The sequence below is a fragment of the Chelon labrosus genome (assembly GCF_963514085.1).
Source record: "Chelon labrosus genome assembly, chromosome: 18".
Classification (NCBI taxonomy): Eukaryota; Metazoa; Chordata; class Actinopteri; order Mugiliformes; family Mugilidae; genus Chelon; species Chelon labrosus.
In genome coordinates, this window is record NC_140351.1 from 8,306,076 (window position 1) to 8,324,526 (window position 18,451).

At 43.0% G+C, this 18,451-nt stretch overlaps 1 protein-coding gene and 1 long non-coding RNA gene across 2 annotated transcripts; both read left to right on the top strand.

The window, feature by feature from the left end:
- The first annotated feature begins 1,229 nt into the window (after positions 1-1,229).
- On the top strand, positions 1,230-2,851 carry LOC311503863. The gene is made up of 3 exons (XR_014699606.1): positions 1,230-1,507; positions 1,721-2,042; positions 2,125-2,851. It is a non-coding gene; the product is annotated as an uncharacterized lncRNA (long non-coding RNA).
- A 2,018-nt stretch (positions 2,852-4,869) lies between these two features.
- LOC311503716 (sialic acid-binding Ig-like lectin 14) lies at positions 4,870-8,410 on the top strand (the record flags this gene model as incomplete). Its single annotated transcript, XM_084566587.1, has 4 exons — positions 4,870-4,957; positions 6,188-6,571; positions 7,594-7,899; positions 8,005-8,410. The coding sequence occupies 4 exons, from the start codon at positions 4,870-4,872 to the stop codon at positions 8,322-8,324; spliced, it is 1,098 nt and encodes a 365-aa protein (XP_084422713.1). The 3' UTR covers positions 8,325-8,410.
- Between the last annotated feature and the right edge of the window lie 10,041 nt (positions 8,411-18,451).

Consider the following 18,451-nt stretch of genomic DNA (forward strand, 5'->3'; position numbering starts at 1 on the left):
AAATTAGGCCCCAAGACGTTGGCAGCAGATCCTGAGAAGTTGTATGGAGGGTTCTTCCATGGATTGAACGGATGCTTGATCATATTTGCTTCCACTTCTGGTGCTCATATGTTCATCATAAAGTCTTTATTTTAGCATTTTATCAAAACATATTCACAGTACAGTTGTATAATGAATACAGGCTTAAAGTGGAGATTCTCAGTTTTAATTTGAGGTGATCAGATCAACCTGAATCAGAATGAAGGGAAGAATTAAGTGTGTCTGTCTATTTATCTCATTTACTGGAAACATCTGGCAAAAATTTAAAATAATTGCATACAGTGGTGTCATGCACTGCATACAGAGAACAGATGCACCCCCACTGGTCTTGCAGCGACAGTGCAGGTGTCTTTGAGTGGTGCATGGGATTGATTCGCTTGAACAAATGAGTCATTCACACCCTCATGAGGTTAAGGTGCCACAAAACATTTTCTTTCTCTTTCTCAGGATTAAAGCAGGAAGGATGAAGACTTCTTAAGAGAACGACTAGACAGAGAGAAGTTGGTTATTTGATCTGCTGCTGATCAACCGATATTCAGAAATGACTGTATGTTTGGTTTAATCTGAGGATCTAACATTAAACCCTTGCACACACACCTATTCTAAAACAGACAAAACCTGATCACGTAAAAAAAAAAAAATAATAATAACCAGCTATTTCAGGTATGTAACCTTCTGTACAGTCCAAAGAACACACAACCTGCAGAAGCAATATTATTTCACATTGTTTCACTAAAAGTCTTTTGCTTTTTCCCCAGGTTTAAACGTTTCACCTGTTGACCTCAGGCATCACGTCATCTGAAGACGATTTCAGTGACGTAAAGTGCATCTACACAACATCATCACCTGACCGCTCAGTCTGATGTCAGGATTGACTATCGTCTCCAGGTTGAAATATAAAAATGTTGCTGAAGTCCAAAATGTAGATCTTCCTGTCCTCCAGCTGCTCCACTTTAAATACATGGCTCACCCATGCCTGGGGCCCCGAGATTTCCAGGGGCTCCCAAACGTCTCATAAAAACTGATTAATAGAGGTTTCTTCGATTTAAAGCAATTATTATTCTTTTAGTCTTAATTCGCGGGCTTAAAAATACATAAAAATGCTTAATCGATCATGATCGTTTTGACTGCTCCCCTCTCACTTCTCATGCAATGGGCTTTTCCATGTCACTGCGCATGTGCAGGCTTGATTCAGGAAGACGGTACCAAAACAAACTTGGTGGCGCGGTTTTGAGTTGAGAAAAATGAAGCGGTGTTATCCCAGTAGAGCGGAGAAGAGAAGAAGGCGAGAGGAAACTAAACAGTTTTCATCAAAACTACAAAAGGTGTCAACATTTTTCACAGTGACACCGAATCTAGGTACTCGACAACAGCAAGAGCCAGACGCTCTTGCCAGTAGTAGCACTGCTGTCAGTGTCAGCCGAGGAGGAGATGAAGTGACACAAGTGGCGCTTTTCATCATGAAGATGTGAGTATTAAAGTGGTCGAAATGGTAAACTATATTAAATGCTGATTAATGTTCTTATCAATTACAGTACAAGCGTTGAGATGATTCACTTGTTAGATAATAATCCTCAAGAACGATCTTAAGGACTTTATCTAGCTCTGGAAATAGGAGAATTTTCTCAAATTCAGACTTTTTAGTTGATTCAAAATCTTTGTTTGGTCAACTATGTCCCAGGACAGGCTGTCAGCACTTGCAGTACTCTTCATTGAGCAGGAAGTCAGAAAGTCACTGAATATGGAGCTGCTCATTACAAGGTTTGCTGAGGCAAAGGCTCGGAAGGTCAGATTTTAGTGTGATTTTAAGTCTGTCATGCACAGACATGACCTGAAAACAACAACACCAACAACAAAAATATGACCTGATGGTACAAGAGGAGATGAAAGAAAAAGTGGAAGAACACAAAGGAGAAAAAATTGCAAAACGGACAGGAAGACAGAGAAAGGGAGATGAAGAAAACATCACAAGGAAAAAAGGGAGAAGGAAAGAAAGACAAAAGGTAAATTTGATAAAATTATACTGTTAAAATGTTTGTTCTCATAATTGACCTTGTTATCTTTTGTGGTGTCTTCTTTTTCTAGTAACACAAAATACAACAATATCCAGGCTGAACCTAGTTGCTGCTGCCCACATTTAAGACCTTGTGTTGAGGTGAGAATAAAACTTTTGCCATTGCAGTACGAGAATGTGGAGGGCCCCAATGACTGGGTTTGCCTTGGGCCCCCAGATGACTAAATACGCCCCTGTTCTGAACACCAGCAAGACCAAGGAGGTCACTGTGGACGACAGGTGGTCAAGGAAGACAGAGCATGCTCCTCTCCTCATATAAGGGAAGGTGACGTCAAACTCCTGGGCAACCACATCACTTCTGACCTGACCTGACCTGGTCTGTGAACACTCCACACATGGTGGAGAAGGCCCAACAGAGGCTTTTCTTCCTCAGAAAGCTGAAGAGGGCTGGATTCTTCTGTCGACTACTGACAAACTTGTACAGGACCACAATAGAACCCATCCTCTGTCTCGGTGTGACAGTGTGGTATAGGAGCTGCACAGCACAGGACAGGAGGGACTTAGATTGGGTGTTAAGAACTGCACAGGGGATTGTGGGGGTCCTCTCCCAGATTTGGGCCATGGACTGTTTGTACCTCTTCCTTTACAGAAAAGGTACAGAAACATCAGAACCAACCGACTGAGAGACAGCTTCCTCCACAGAGCTGTGTAAGGCTGAACGATATATCGTTATCGTATCTATATCTCGATATGAACATTCAAGATATTAATATCGAAAAAGCAACGATATAAACGATATAGACCAATGACAAACATATGAGGGCGGGAGTGAGGGAAACGGAGACGGAGACGCGCACACACACACACACATACACAGCGGGGAAATTAAAAAGAAAGAAAGTAAAGTGAGCGTGGAAGATAATGCGGCCGGTGGCGGTGCAGAATAGCGGGTGACAATTTTTCGGGACTCCCGCGGGTCACTGTATTGCCGCGGGAGTCTCGCAGTACGGGAGTCAGTTTCACTGTTAGTAACGTGATAGGGACGGGATAGAGCAAATAATCAACGGGAGCGGGACGGAGCCGGAGATTTAATTCAAAAGTGAGGCTGCAACGCGGTGAGTGCGCCCAACTTTAGACAACAACATAGAGAGCTGGACGGGATTTAGGAGTCTTTCTCTCGTAATTTTGCGGGACAGGATTTTTGTTGGGGGGCAGTCACGTGATCGGGATATGACGGGAGTATTTTTGTGGGCTTGGGATGGGAGCGACAATTGATTCCCGTGTCACTAGTGCAAAATCTGATTTGGTGCCAAAACATAAATCATCTTCCATTATTTGGAGGTATTTTGGATTTAAAAATGATGATGTAAACCAGAGCGAGGTGTCGTGTTGCACCGTATGAGTCGATGTCCACCAGACATAAACACATGACAGACGCTATAACATACCACATTGCAAAAGACATGGTACCCGTGTACATAGTCTCGAAAGAGGCCTTTTAAAAAAATGGTATGGATATCGAGATATCTGGCATAATTATCGAGATATGAAATTTCGTCCATATCGTTCAGCCCTAGAGCTGTGAAATCATTCATTCATTCATTTATATTCTGTCACCGCTTGTCCTGTGAATTGTCGCGGAAATCAATCACTTTTATTTTATTTCCTCAAGCGTTTTTGTGTGTGTGTGTCTCTGTCAGGCTGCATCCTGCTGGGGATGGCTGCTACCATCAAGGAGTGTCATTGCTATGGGGTGGGGGTGTCTGGTTTGGTCTTGGTGGGTGCTACATGTCTAAGTAACATCCACATGAATGAATGCCAGGTCCAGAAGTTTGAATTAGTCATTGACACCTGATGAGCTTAAGAGTCCACAAATTCACATGTCCTAACTCAAGATAAGCAGGAAGTCATGTGATATGTTGTGGCTGTACAACCAAACCAACTGTGCTCACAGTCTTAATGTATAACGTCCGCCTTCTTTCAAAGTAGGTTTAACAGGGAAGTTGTTACTTGGTCTCTTTCTGATCTGCTCAAGCTCAAAACTACTGATATCAAAACGTTCTACAGTCTTTGTTTCACCTGCAGACTCATCTGGTAAGAAACATGTCACTACTTTTTATATTTTAATGTTTTAACCTACAGGTTTGTTATTTTACTGCTTTTCTGCAACTCTTGGAAGCAAGTGTTGTTGTTGGTTCGGACTGCGACAGCCAACTTTTTATTTCAAATGTAGTGTAAATCATCACGTAATTATGTCAATTTCATATTTAAATACAACTCTATTGATGTTGTCAGATACTATTTATGATGTAGGACAGTCTGGTTGTTCATGAAGAGTTGAACATGTGAATTTAAGGAACAACTTTGTTCTTTTACAACAACATTAAACATCCTTTCAGCTTAAATGAAAGCTCTCAATGATGCCTTTATGGCCTCTGTCCCCTATAGAGATACATGCACACACACATTTAGTCTGAGGCTGACAAAGTCGACAAGAGGATAGTCATAGATATGTTGGCTTTGCTTTGATATATTTTCAGTGAAAGGTGGGGGTCTCCTGGGGGGTCTTCTACAACCATTATCTAAGTAACTTCTGTTTGCTAGCAGAGCAGTGAGTCCAGCTCTGTTGTATGTTGAGCAAGTCTGGAGGAGAAATTAACCAATTAACTCCGGGATCACATCTGAAAACACAGATAAGAAAAGTATTTAGTTTTATTTAGGCGTGAGGGTCATCTTTAAGTTTCAGCTGGCACTGGAAAGACAACAGACAAAGTCACTAAATGAATAAACATCTATGAGTGAGAGATTTATCTAAAATGGTTAGGAGCTTGGTGCTGCTCAGTCTCTCCTCTGCAGAACACTTTCTGACTATCAACAGCTGCAGGAAGAAGAAGCCACCCATCTGTAAGCCACCCTGTGGTGAACAGTTTGCACAAGTTCTTCACAATAAATAGTGCAAGTGATGTTTCCTGAACAGTCTCTTTGTTCAAACATGTTTTTCTCAGCTACAGTGTTATTATAGTTCCTGTAAGTGGTTAAGCTTCTCATCTATATGTTGTGGTGTAACAAGTACACTACTTCATTATATACAGTGTTGGTAAAAATAAAGATCCCAAAACTGTAAATGGGGAACTAAAGTCTAACGACAGAAATGTGCACCCACCATTGGCAGCATCATACTTCATTATAATGAAATATTAAGATGTTTATTTAACTGAGTGATGGATTTGAGTTCATTAGCATCTCTTTTCAGTATCAAATTACTTTTAATATCGAACATAGTCATTGATTTCAACTTACTAATTGAACGAGTCATAGTTTCCTCAAAAGCATGTTGAGAACATGTTGCGTTTACTGACCACAGCCTGCAGCTCATATGTTTTTTCTCAGCCATGATGTTATCAAAGTTCCCCTTTGTGTTCTGCTGAAAAGCTGTGATCGACAGTAAGTGACAGTTGTGAGACAGTGAATGTAACTGGAAATGAAAAAACCATTCACACCCTGATCTGCTCAAAATGACCATAAAAGGTGACTTTCTCATTCCGATGTGAAGCAGGAAGGATGAAGACTTCTTGTATTTTTGCATTTATTCAGTGATAACTAGCAGAAGTACAAAAGAATAAGTCAAGTCTGGGTGTTTCCTTTTACACCAGGACAACTAAACAGAGAAATTGATTATTTGATCTGATGCCGATCAACTGAAATTCACAAATTACTGGATATTAAAGCCGTGTTGTTTCTTTTTTTTTAACTGCAGATTTTTTTGGTTAGAAAACTTACTACTACTATTTTTTAAATGTTAACTTTTTAATCAGAGTGAAAGTTCATGATATATTTAAATTTTTGTCTTTGTTTCCAGTCTAGGAGATGAGTGTCATGGCAGCCCTGTGTGTGAACGTGGTGACAGTCAACATGTTACTGAGTGTCTTCTTTCTTTCAGGTCAGCTGTTTGTTCAGTCTCTTTTATTTGGAGACATTACTTGAATCATTTCTAGTCTGAAACATTTTCTACTGACATTGTTCAAAGGGTCTACATGTAACATGCTGCAGATGAACTGGAGTTTGTGTCTCATCAACTTTCTCTTCAGGCAGATTTTGATTCACATGATGTTCATCATTAGTCTGGTTTTACAGGTGTTTGGACTGGTTGTGATAAAGATTCAGCCCTCAACATTACTGCACCAAAGAAGATGGAAGCACTGAGTGGATCTTGTTTGAAAATCCCATGTAACTATAGTGAGAAAACAGGAAAAGAGTTTGACAGCAGCAGAGAAACCTTTGGAGTGTGGATTAAACATAACTCAGATCTTTGGAGTTATCCACATAATGTAGTCTTCAACAGTAGTAAGTCAGATAACATCTCTCCGATGAATATTACTGGAGACCTGAGTCAGAAAAACTGCACCACTCTGTTTTCTAATTTAAACACAAGTCATTCAGACACATACTACTTCAGAATCATGAACTGGCCGTTCAGAGCAACAGCTGTTTGTGATCCTCTTCAAATAACAGTTAAAGGTAAGACAGGTTTTATTAATTACAATTGATTTTTAACATAATGTGAAATATGTTTCATCTTCAGTCAATACACTCTGTAACCCTTCGATATCAACAGTAAAAATAAGTGGAATGATAAAAAAAAATTAAAAGCTGAGCTTTAATTCAATTCAATTCAATTTTATTTATATAGCGTCAATAACAATACAAATCGTCTCAAGACGCTTTACAAAAACCCGGCCTGAAACCCCCAGAGCAAGCCCAAAGGAAACGGCGGCAAGGAAAAACTCCCTTTTAACAGGAAGAAACCTCGAGCAGAACCCAGCTCATATGGAGGGACCCATCTGCCTAAGGCCAGCCGGGTACAGACAGAAGAAAGAGAGAAGAGAACAGCAAAGAGAGAAGAGAACAGCAAGATAAACATACATCTGTCATAGATACACATATCTGACTAAAGTGTACATGTGGAATCTTATGATACAAACTGATGATGTTACATGACAGTTTGAAAATGTAAGCGGAATCATAGGCAGGTTGGAGAATTGTTCATTCAGGTAGGAGTGGATAACTGCAGGATTCCATGAAGACTAGGCAGGCTGATGAGACCACGACAACAGATGTAGTATAGAGCTCCACGGGAAACACACCACTCCAGGCCAGAGATACTCACAAGAAGAGGGGGGAAAAGGGGGGAAGAGGGGGGGGAAGGGGGGTGGGACACACACAGCAGTAAACATTCTACATAGTAATAGCACAGAATTGTATGACTAGTAGTGTATAGGAAATTAGAGTGGAAGAGCTCTGTGCCAGAGAAAAGAAAGTGGAGGATGCGAGAGAGGAGAGAGAAGAAAGAAGGAGGACATGTGTTTGGTGCATCGTCCCCCAGCAGCCTAGGCCTATAGCAGCATAACTAAGGGATACTAACAATAAAATAAATTTTTTCACAACTCAAAATAAAATAACGAAATTTAGGGAAAATACTGGTACAACTCTAATTAATAAATAGTTCAATACAATAATATGTGTTTGATGTGAAACCACAGATTCTCCTTGGAGACCCAGAATTAATATCTCAGGTGATCTGAAGGAGAAGGAGTCTGTCACTATAACCTGCTCAGCTTTCACTCCCTGTCCACACTCCCCTCCTCAACTCACCTGGAATATCCAACAAGACCCTCGCAACAAAATAGAGGAAAACACAGATGGGACCTTTACAACTAAAATTCACGAGACCATCACTCTGTCAGACACACATGATGGATACAACATCAACTGTTCTGTCAGATATCCTGTGAATGAAGGAAAAGACGTCAAGACAGCAGAGACACAAGAGACTCTCAATGTTTCATGTAAGACAACCAGAGTTTGTTGTTGGATCCTGTCAGAACATGATGATTCATGGGATGTCAGCTGTTTGTGATGAATAAAGTCAATCTCTGTCACATTTTCCTCAGATGCTCCTAAAGACACCTCAGCATCCATCAGTCCATCAGGTTTGGTGTCAGCAGGTAGCTGGGTGAAGCTGACCTGCTCCAGCAGAGCCAAGCCTCCCGTCAGACGCTTCACCTGGTTCAAGAACAGCAAAGATGGACCCATGAACGTATCTGAAGGACACTTCTACAGCTTCAATGTGACTGATGGAGGAGGTTATTACTGTGTGGCCTCAAATCAACTTGGTAACCAGACATCACCATGGATTTATCTGAATGTTGAAGGTAAATGCAGAAGTGAATTCAGTCAGCTCTCATTTTTTTTTCTCTTGTTTCTATTCTGATGTTAGACTTAGACCAACTTTATTTGTCATTTAGATTTTCATCAAAACGAAATTTCAGTGCAATGGCCCAAAGCACAGCAGGAATATTCCTTATCTACTTTAGTTTTACTTGGTTTTATTTTCTATGAACAGAGAGCTCTCACACTTCTGTGGGATTTCTGGGATTTCTTCAAATGTTGAATGTAAATAACGTTCAGTATTTATTTTTCTGAATCCACTCAAACACAGTAAGAGTTATATCTGGTTTCATTATATCAATACGTCCACATTAAATCATGTCTTGTTTTAGGCTCCTCACACTGGGAACCAGTTCTTGGAGGAATCATTGGGATCATCGTACTCATCTGCTTGATCATCTTTGTTTGGTAAGTGTCACATATCAAAGCAGCAAACATGACTCAGTTACTGTTGCTGACATTTTAGCTGTACATTCAAAAACATCTGTTTCCCATCAGTCTTAACATTTTACTGTCAAATATATTGACCCTAAAACACAGTATAGTTCATCTAACAGCCTCTGATGTTTTCCAGGTGGTTAAAGTCAAGGCATCAAACTCAACAACAGACTCAGGTTTGTAAAGACTAAACTTCTCTGTAGTCTACCTGACTCAGTGTTTAGTTACTTTATAAATTACCTCTATCAGAGCAGTCTACTCAACGTATTCAAAAAGTAAAAGTAATGATTTAATCAGGAAGGATTCAGGTGAAGATCTTCCTCACTAAACATCACATGTGGTTCATTTCTTATAGAGTCAAAGAGGTGAAGATCTGGTTGTTGAAGAACCTGCAGGTGAAACAGAAGAAGAAGAAAACATCCATTATGGAGAGATCAACTTCTCCAAGCAGAGACATGACAGGTCCTTTGTCTCAGTGCAGGACAGTGGACAGCAACAGGACACGGTGTACGCACAGGTCAACATCAACAAACCAGCAAAGAGATTAACACAGACTGTTAACGACACAGATTATCTCTATGCTGAAGTCAAGAAAAAATAAGAATAATTTTGTTGGTGTGGAGACTCAGATTTAATGTGCTGCAAGTTTTATTCATGCAACTCATTTAACAAAGAAAAAAAGACAGGAAAATGTCTTTTGCCTTCCTGATTGTTGTTCATATATTTCCAGCTTCTCACTTTAATTCACTCCTGTTTCTGATTACATGTTAGGATTCATCTTTTCTTCTTACTGCTTAGTTTTATTCTGGGATGCATTTGGCTCTAATCTTCATGGACATATTTTGTTGTTTGAGGTTTTTTCATAATAGAGGTAACGTCCCACAGTGCAAAGTGTGTGAACGAGCAGAAAAACAAAACAAAAAAAGGAAGTTGTGGTATTTCCAAGTTTAATTACGAGTCAACTGTAGTCCATTTCTGCACATACAGATGATTAGAGCCTCTTACTGTGTTAACCAGCATGTCTGCATTCATTAAAATAGTGTTGAGATTATGTCTGGTTCATTTCTGTGTGAATGCATCTACTTACTGTGTGAGAGCTCTGACTAACCAACTAACCTAAACCATAATAAATAATAAAACATGGAGCAGGAACAGAGCTTCGATCAGCTGATGTAGTTAAAGTTCATTCAACAAGCTGTACAGAAACATAAACTTAACTGATAGAGTGTAGATCGTGGTAGTAGTGGAGGAGGAGTGAAGAACGAGGAGGTGTGGATGCTGAGACATCAGTGAGGTGGAGGAGGGCTGAATGGATCTGACAGTGAAATGAGAACTGAACATGTAAATAGTGTGATGTATATTTCAGGACGGTGAGCTCCCCCTTGTGGTGAGAGAAGGTGCAGCGCAGACAGACAGTGCTGAGGTGCTGCTCAAACATCCTACAGTCATGCATTTATGTTCCTCAGAGGGTTTTACCTCACATGTCTTCTTTTTATTTCTTTGATTATTCTACAAATTTGAAGTCATCTCAATGTTGAAGGTAAATGCAGAAGTGAACTGAGTCTGCTATTGTCTTTTTTCTCCCATTTCTTTTCAAACCAGTGAAGACACCCATTACATCCATTACATCCATTATGAGGATGTCCACTTCTCCCAGCAGAGACCTGAACCTTCCTCTGTCTCAGTGCAGGACAGCAGACATCAGCAGGACACGGTGTACACACAAAGTGTTTCAGACAGAAAACAGCTTCACACACACTGCTGATGGTCCAGAGGATCTCTACACTCAAGTAAAATAACACTGAGTTCACACCTTTACTGTGAGCTCATACAAGATGTTAGTTCCCATTACAAGACACAGAGGCCTGGATGAGAATATGTTGTGTTTACTGACCACAGTTCAATGACAGGAAAATGGTTTTGTCACTTATCATATTTCCTCTTCATGTGTTCTTTGTTGTCATAAGTTATCGACATATCATACAATGCTAATTATAAAGGCCACAAATCTGCACCCATTTGTGATTTTCAGTTCATTTGCTTCTTTCCATTTGCTACTGTTCTACTGTGTGTCCATTATTGCAAGTTACTGTGAAAAATGAAAGAATCCCTGTTTGTGGATTTATATTTATATTTATATTTATATTTATATTTATATTTATATTCATATTGCCCTGTGTCCGACATTTCACATATTGTGTGTAAACATCACCTGGAATCATATCGATTCATATTCAGATTCATTCACTCAAAGTATTATAAACACTGAAACAGTAACATTAAACTTCACTGTTAACATCTGCACTCATTCTCTCTCTGGGCTTTGAATGTAAACCACCACCAGAGGGCGACATAACTCCTTTAGACTCCATCTTGAATCCACCTGCAGCTCAGACAAGAGTTACTGATGTATTATCTCTGCTTTCCTTCATATTTCACTTTAATTTCACCTCTCTCACTCACATTGTTCTGCTCATTTTCTGTCACCTATTTCAAATTAAAGATAAAGTACCACTGCTGTTTTATTAGTTTGGGATACTAATAATAAATGGATGAATCATGACATTTTAATTCATTGACTTGGTTCCAAGACATAAAATAGGCCTCAGAGTTAGACTCACCAGACAGTACCTTTTTTTTCATGTTAGATTTTGGTACAAGTGCTATGACATATGCCAAATGCCATGACTGTGTATTAAATTAACAGAAGCAGACATGAGGATCTCTGTGTCAAAGGCTTCAAGTGAATCTTTGCCACATAGAAAGCTGCAGTGCAATGTTCAACACTCAGAGGAGGAAATGAATCAAAGATGGTGACACTGTTGTTGAAGTCGGGGCTAAACTGAGGTCTAAAGTCAGCTTCTGGTATAAGCATACGGAAGAAGAAGGTGTGAGAAAGAGAGAGAGACATGGTTCCTCCCCCTATTGATCAGATCCTTCCGATTACCGCAGATCAGCTTCACCTAAGGGAGAGAACACAAGACATCACGTTTAACCAGTCTTTACAGCCCTTGACCAGAAGAGGGGAAAACCGAGGCCTGTAACGGGGGCGTTCCCACAGTGTGTGTGACACTGTAGAAACAAGTTTTGACCTTGTCTTTGTAGGAAACAGCAAAACAAATCGAGATATCACACAGTTTTCAGCATGTTCATATTTATGCACTGACCTCACATGGTGTCTGTCATGGAGATTGTTATTTATATTTATTTATACATCAGACGTGTGAAATGAACTCATCTGAAGCTGTCCTGTGAAATTAGGCCCCAAGACGTTGGCAGCAGATCCTGAGATGTTTCTAGTGGTAACAACTGAAATATTAAAATTGCAGGAGGAGCCTTTGAGTTTTTCTTCACTGAACTCTAAGATGTAAAAGTATAAGATAGTGATATTGAAGTGAAGTGATATTTTCAAGTCCAAGCTTCTTTTTTTTTGTTAGAATATTTATTGTGAATCTTACACACATGTAATCGGAGCCTTTACACAAACAAACACAATAAATCTTTGCTGCAGAACAGAGATACTCTGGGTTGTCAGGTCATCAGGATGTTTCCATTTATGTGCTAACCTTGTGTTTGTAGTTTCGCTGTTATTTATATATCAGACGTGTGAAATGAACACATCTGAAAGTGACCTGTGAAATTATAGGCCCTGAGACACTAACAGCAGATCATGAGAAGTTGTATGGAGGGTTCTTCCATGGATTGAATGGATGCTTGATCAAATTTGGTTGCACTTCTGGTGCTCATATGTTCATCATAAAGTCTTTATTTTAGCATTTTATCAAAACATATTCACAATACAGTTGTATAATGAATACAAGCTTGAAGTGGAGATTCTCAGTTTTAATTTGAGGTGATCAGATCAACCTGAACCACTATGCAAGAAACATCTCATGGATGCACTGGGACGCATCCTCAGTGATGTATCCTGGGGTCATTGGGTGTTTCGGGTCTCGCAACATCATACACCCTCGCCCAGGTGACCTAGCCGGGGTTGATCAAGTCCCGACTTGCGTCCCAGTAGCAGACCACGGATCAGCCCTCTTAATCCAAAGCCACCTTGTGGCTTTTTCTGCGGCTTCGCTAGCAGATTGAATGGCCCTCTTCTTGGCTGCCCCTGTCACACCCAAACGGCTGAGGACTTTGCACAGTGAGCGCCCTGCGAAACCCCTGCAGCCGACTTCTATAGGCTCATAGAAGATTTTCCAGCCTCTCTCCCTGCACTCCTCCACCAGTTCCTGGTACTTAGCGCGTTTCCTCTCATTGGCTTCCTCAATACGCTCTTCCCAGGGCACCGTAAGTTCCAGCATGATAAGATGTTTTGAAGCCTCCGAGGTAACTATCATGTCTGGGCGGAGCCTCGTTGTTGCGATATGCTGAGGGAACCTCAGCTGTTTTCCCAGGTCGACCTGCAGCTGCCAGTCAGAGGCTTTGTGGAGGAGGCCTGTTGTTAATTGTGAGCGTGCCCGGGGTTTCTCTCCAGCTTTGATGAAGGGGACTGCCTTCTTTGGAGCACGATGGTGTTTGCTGGTGCTGATGGCTGAGGCTACGCTCTCGGCAATTGCCTTAAGCACCTGGTCGTGGCGCCAACGATAGCGACCATCAGCCAGAGCCTTTGGACAGCTGCTGAGGAGATGTTCTAAGGAGCCTCTTCCCGAGCAAAGAAGGCAAGAAGGTGTCTCACTCTTTCCCCAGACGTGAAGGTTCGCTGGGCTTGGCAGGGCATCGTAGACGGCTTGCACCAGGAAACGGACTCGATGGAAATCTGCCTGCAAGATGTTTGCCCAGGTGATCCTGCGCTGCAGTGCGCTCTCCCACCTTGTCCATGCTCCCTGCTGCCGGAGTCCCACAGCCCTACTCACTCGCTCCTCCTCCACGCCTGCTCGGACCTCTTCCTGGAGTAGATGTTGTCTTTCCTTGCCATGGGCCTGGCTGACCAGGGTCTTTGGGAAGTAGCCCAAGCCCGCTCTCCCTGTCGCGACGGTGCCCACCAGCGCCTTTTGTCTCAGGCGTGACTCTGCCACCTCCACTGCTTTGCCAGCCTTCCACTTCCTTCCTGTCCTCACCTCAATGCCGGCTGATGACACCTTGCAGTCTCTGGAATCCCTGTACTGTAGGACTTCTCTGGTGCGTACCACTATAAATTCTTCAGTGAGACCACTGAAGGGCAGTTGCAGGATGTTGCTTGTCCCGTACAGTGCCGCGCTGGTAAGACTGCGTGGAAGCCCCAGCCACTTCCGAAGAAAGCTGCTGATCTTCCTTTCAAGGGACTCCACTGTTGTCATTGGGACTGCATAGACCAGCAGTGGCCACAGGACTCGGGGCAGGATGGAGTGCTGGTAGATCCAGGCTTTAAATCTACCAGGCAGACCGGACTTGTCAACCTTGGTGAGCCAAGCTCCAAGTTCTTTGTTGGATTTCTGGATGGCGGCAGAGTCTTTCAGGCTGGAGTCAAAGAGCTTCCCCAAACTCTTGACAGGTTGCTCTGTGATGGTCGGGATGACAGTTCCTGAGATGGAGAAACGGAACTTGTCAATCACTTTCCCCTTCTTCAGTACCATGGACCTTGACTTGGAGGGCTTAAAACTCATCCTTGCCCAGGTGATGAGTCTCTCAAGTCCTTGTAGGATCCACCTGCTCCCTGGGACCGATGTTGTTGTGATGGTCAGATCATCCATATAGGCTCTTATCGGGGGCTGTCGCACACCTGACTTGGTTAGAGGCCCCCTGCATTCCACCTCGGCTGACTTCACCACCATGTTCATGGCCAGGGCGAATAGGATAACAGAGATGGTGCAGCCTGTTATAATCCCTTTCCCAATGCGATGCCAGTCTGATGTTTCTGACCCAGAAGTGACCCGCATCCTGAAATTATTATAGTAATCCAGGATCAGGTCCTTGATCTTACTGGGAACATGATGGCGGTGTAGAGCGAGCTCAACCAGTTTGTGCGGTATGGACCCATAGGCGTTGGCCAGGTCCAACCACAAAACAACTAGGTCGCCTCTGTTCTCATGGGCTTCTCTGATGAGCTGTGTAACTACACCAGTGTGTTCCAAGCAGCCGGGAGCTCCAGGAATCCCTCCCTTCTGCACTGAGGGGTCGATGTAGTTGTTCTTGAGGAGAAACTCAGTCAGTCTTCGTGAGACGATGCTGAAAAACACCTTCCCTTCAACACTCAATAGTGAGATGGTTCGAAACTGGTTGATGTTTTTCGAGTTCTCCTCTTTGGGGATCCACACTCCCTCAGCCCACCTCCACTGGTCAGCAACTCTTCCTCTTCGCCAAACCACCTTCAAGATCTTCCAAAGGTGGCGGAGAAGCTCTGGGCAGCGCTTGTAGACCAAATAAGGCACTCCACTGGGGCCTGGAGTAGATGCTGAGCGAGCTGCCTTGATGATCTCCTCAACCTCCTTCAGGCTTGGCTCCCTCAGGTTGAACTCTGTTGCTGGGGGTTCGGGACTGATGAGAGCTCTGATGGGCTCCAGCTCCTGCTCTCTAAGTGAATCGCTCACTGTGTCCTGGAGGAAGCGATTCACTTCCTCTATTGGGCACTCGAGCCGGCCACTGCGCTTTTCCCCAAGCAGTTGTTTTGTGAAGCCAAAGGGATTGGCAATGAAGGCCGCTCGTTTCCTGGCTCTCTCTGTTTAGTTGTTCTCTTAAGAAGTCTTCATCCTTCCTGCTTTAATCCTGAGAAAGAGAATGAAGGGAAGGATTAAGTGTGTCTGTTTACTTATCTAATTTACGGGAAACATTTGGCAAAATATTAAAATAATTGCATACATTGGTATCATGCACTGCATACAAAGAATAGATGCACCCCCACTGGTCTTACAGTGACAGTGCAGGTGTCTTTGAGTGGTGCATGGGATTGATTCGCTTGAACAAATGAGTCATTCACACCCTGATGAGGTCAAGGTGCCATAAAAGATTTTCTTTCTCTTTCTCAGGATTAAAGCAGGAAGGATGAAGACTTCTTAAGAGAACAACTAAACAGAGAGAAGTTGGTTATTTGACCTGCTGCTGATCAACTGATATTCAGAAATGACTGCATTTTTTTTTTAATCTGAGGATCTAACATTAAACCCTTGCACATACACCTATTCTAAATCAGACAAAACCTGATCATGTAAAAATAACCAGCTATTTCAGGTATGTAACCTTCTGTGCAGTCCAAAGGACACACAACCTGCAGAAACAATATTATTTCACTTAAGTTACAATCTTAGTATCTATCTATCTATCTATCTATCTATCTATCTATCTATCTATCTATCTGTCTATCTGTCACTGAACTTGTCTGTCTGACTATGGTGTCATGTAAAGGGTGGTGGACATTGTTCATAATTTTCCAAATTTTCTTCACGGTTCTTGCATCTACCACTGATGTCAGGGACTCCAGCTCTGCCCCAACCACAGAGCCCTCCTTCTGTGTCAGTTTGTCCAGCCGCAAGGTGTCCTTCTTCTTAGTGCTGCCTCCCCAGTACACCACAGCGTAGAAGAGGGCACTGGCAACGATAGTCTGGTAGAACATGTCCAGCAGCTTCCGGCAGATATTAAATGCCCTTAGCCTCCTAAGGAAATAGAGACAGCTCTGACCTTTTTTCATGTTGGCTGACCAGTCCAGTTTGTGATCCAGTCCGGGTTTGTAGACCCAGGTACTTATAGACCTGAACCACCTCTACACACTCCCCGTCGATGCAGGTGGGGCCTGGACTTTCTGGAAATCCACTACCATCTCTTTGGTTTTAGCTGTATTGATCAGAATGTGGATCACTCTGCACCATGAGACAAAGTTGTTCACCAGATTCTTGTACTCCTGCTCTTGTCCATCCCTGTTACACCCCACAAATGCAGTGTCATCTGAGAACTTCTGCGTATGACATGACTCTGTGTTGTAATTGAAGTCTGAGGTGTACATGGTGAATAGGACAGGGGAGAGCACAGTCCACTGTGGTGCTTCAGTGCTGCTGACGATAGTTCCCCAACCTGACATACTGAGGTCTCCCAGTGAGATAGTCCACTATCCAGGATGAGAGTTGTGAGTCCATTAGCTTGTCTCTCAGCAGCAGGAGCTGGATGGTGTTTAATGCGCTGGAAAAGTCAAAAAACATGATCCTCACAGCAGCATTCCCCCTGTCCAAGTATGAGATAGTCCACTGGTCAGGTAGAAGATTGCGTCCTCCACCCCCACCTTTTCCTGCATCGCAAGCTGCAGTGGGTCTAGTGTGAGGTGGACCTAGGACCTAATGTGATGGAGTAGCAGCTGCTCCATGGTCTTCATGATGCTTGATGCCAGGGCGACCAGTCCTGTAGTTGTTCATTTCCCTCGGGTGTAGCTTCTTAGGGATAGGGATTATGCATGATGTCTTCCACTGCAGGGGCACCTTCCTAAGGTGTAGGCTCAGGTTAAATACATGCTGAAGTAATCCCTGAGTAATTGTGGGGACTCTCCACGTGGGACAGCTGCTTTGCTTGGACCAAGCCTTCTTAGCTGTCCACTCACCTGAGCCGAAGTGATGGTGATGGTGGGGGGGTGAGGGGTGGCTACAAGCCACTTGTCTGCAGCAGTGAGTGTGGAAGGTGATGGAGAGGGTGAGGCGCTATTAAAGGCTCTTTTAGAGTACTGCGGGACATAGACGCCTTAATCTATGCACATAACCAGCGTCGGTTGGAGCCATTTATGCTTGTGCGCTCGTCAGTATGGCTCGCTCTGTTTCTACTTCCTGCTTCACTTTCACCAATGGCGACTGAAACTTTTGCCGAAATTTTACGACAAGTCATACAATTGTTTGTATCTCCAAACCTCCTCAGTTAACCTTTCCTCGATGTGTTCTCGATTGATCCAAAACAATAAATTCAAAAATTGCGATCGAGATTTCCACTGAGATCGAGAAGCAGCCAGAAAAATTAAAGCGGAAATACGCTGCTACCAAGCGGACTAATCACAGCTCTTGCGCTCTGTGTCGCTGTGGCGGGTAGTTACATTTCTGGGGAGGTGCACGTTAGTTAAGGCAAGGTGTGTGTAGGGGTCTGTGCTGTCGCTGTAGCTTCTGCGTCAACTTAACACTGAAGTCGAAACCGCCTATAAGTCTGGTGTTGTTGAGGGGGTCAGCTAGCCTCTTTCAGTTGGACCTTGAGTTCCTGCTGCATGTGTTTCAGCTCCTCCAGGTCACCGTCCTTAAAAGCCCTCTTCTTCTGGTTAAGAAGGGTCTTGATGTCGCTGGTGATCCATGGCTTATTGACGGGGAAGCAGCGCACAGTTCTGGTGGGAACAACAACATCCATACAGAAATTGATATAGTCAGTGGTTCAAGTCCTCACTGCAGCACTCCCCAGTCAGTGGACTGGAAGCAGTCTCTGCCTCAGGCGACAATTTCCTGAAGGAACCTTTTTTGGTGGGTTTGCCGTGCAACCAATGGCTTGTAGTGAAGTTGTAGCAGGATCAGATTGTGGTCTGATTTCACCAGCGGTGATTACCACCAAGCTATTAAAAAGTGGACTCATGGGCGCTGTGGAGCCACGAACCAAGATGGCAGCTTGAGGTGGAGGTTCCAGGCAACTTTGCACTAAACAATTTTAAAACCCAAAATTAAGAACGGCAACTAAACTCTGAAAATGTCAAAAACGGCTGCAGTCAAAGATTGTGATATTTTCAACCGAAAACGCGGTCCTCAAACGCCCAGAACCAACACATCGACGGAGCAACAAGACAAGTTAGCTGCTAGCAAC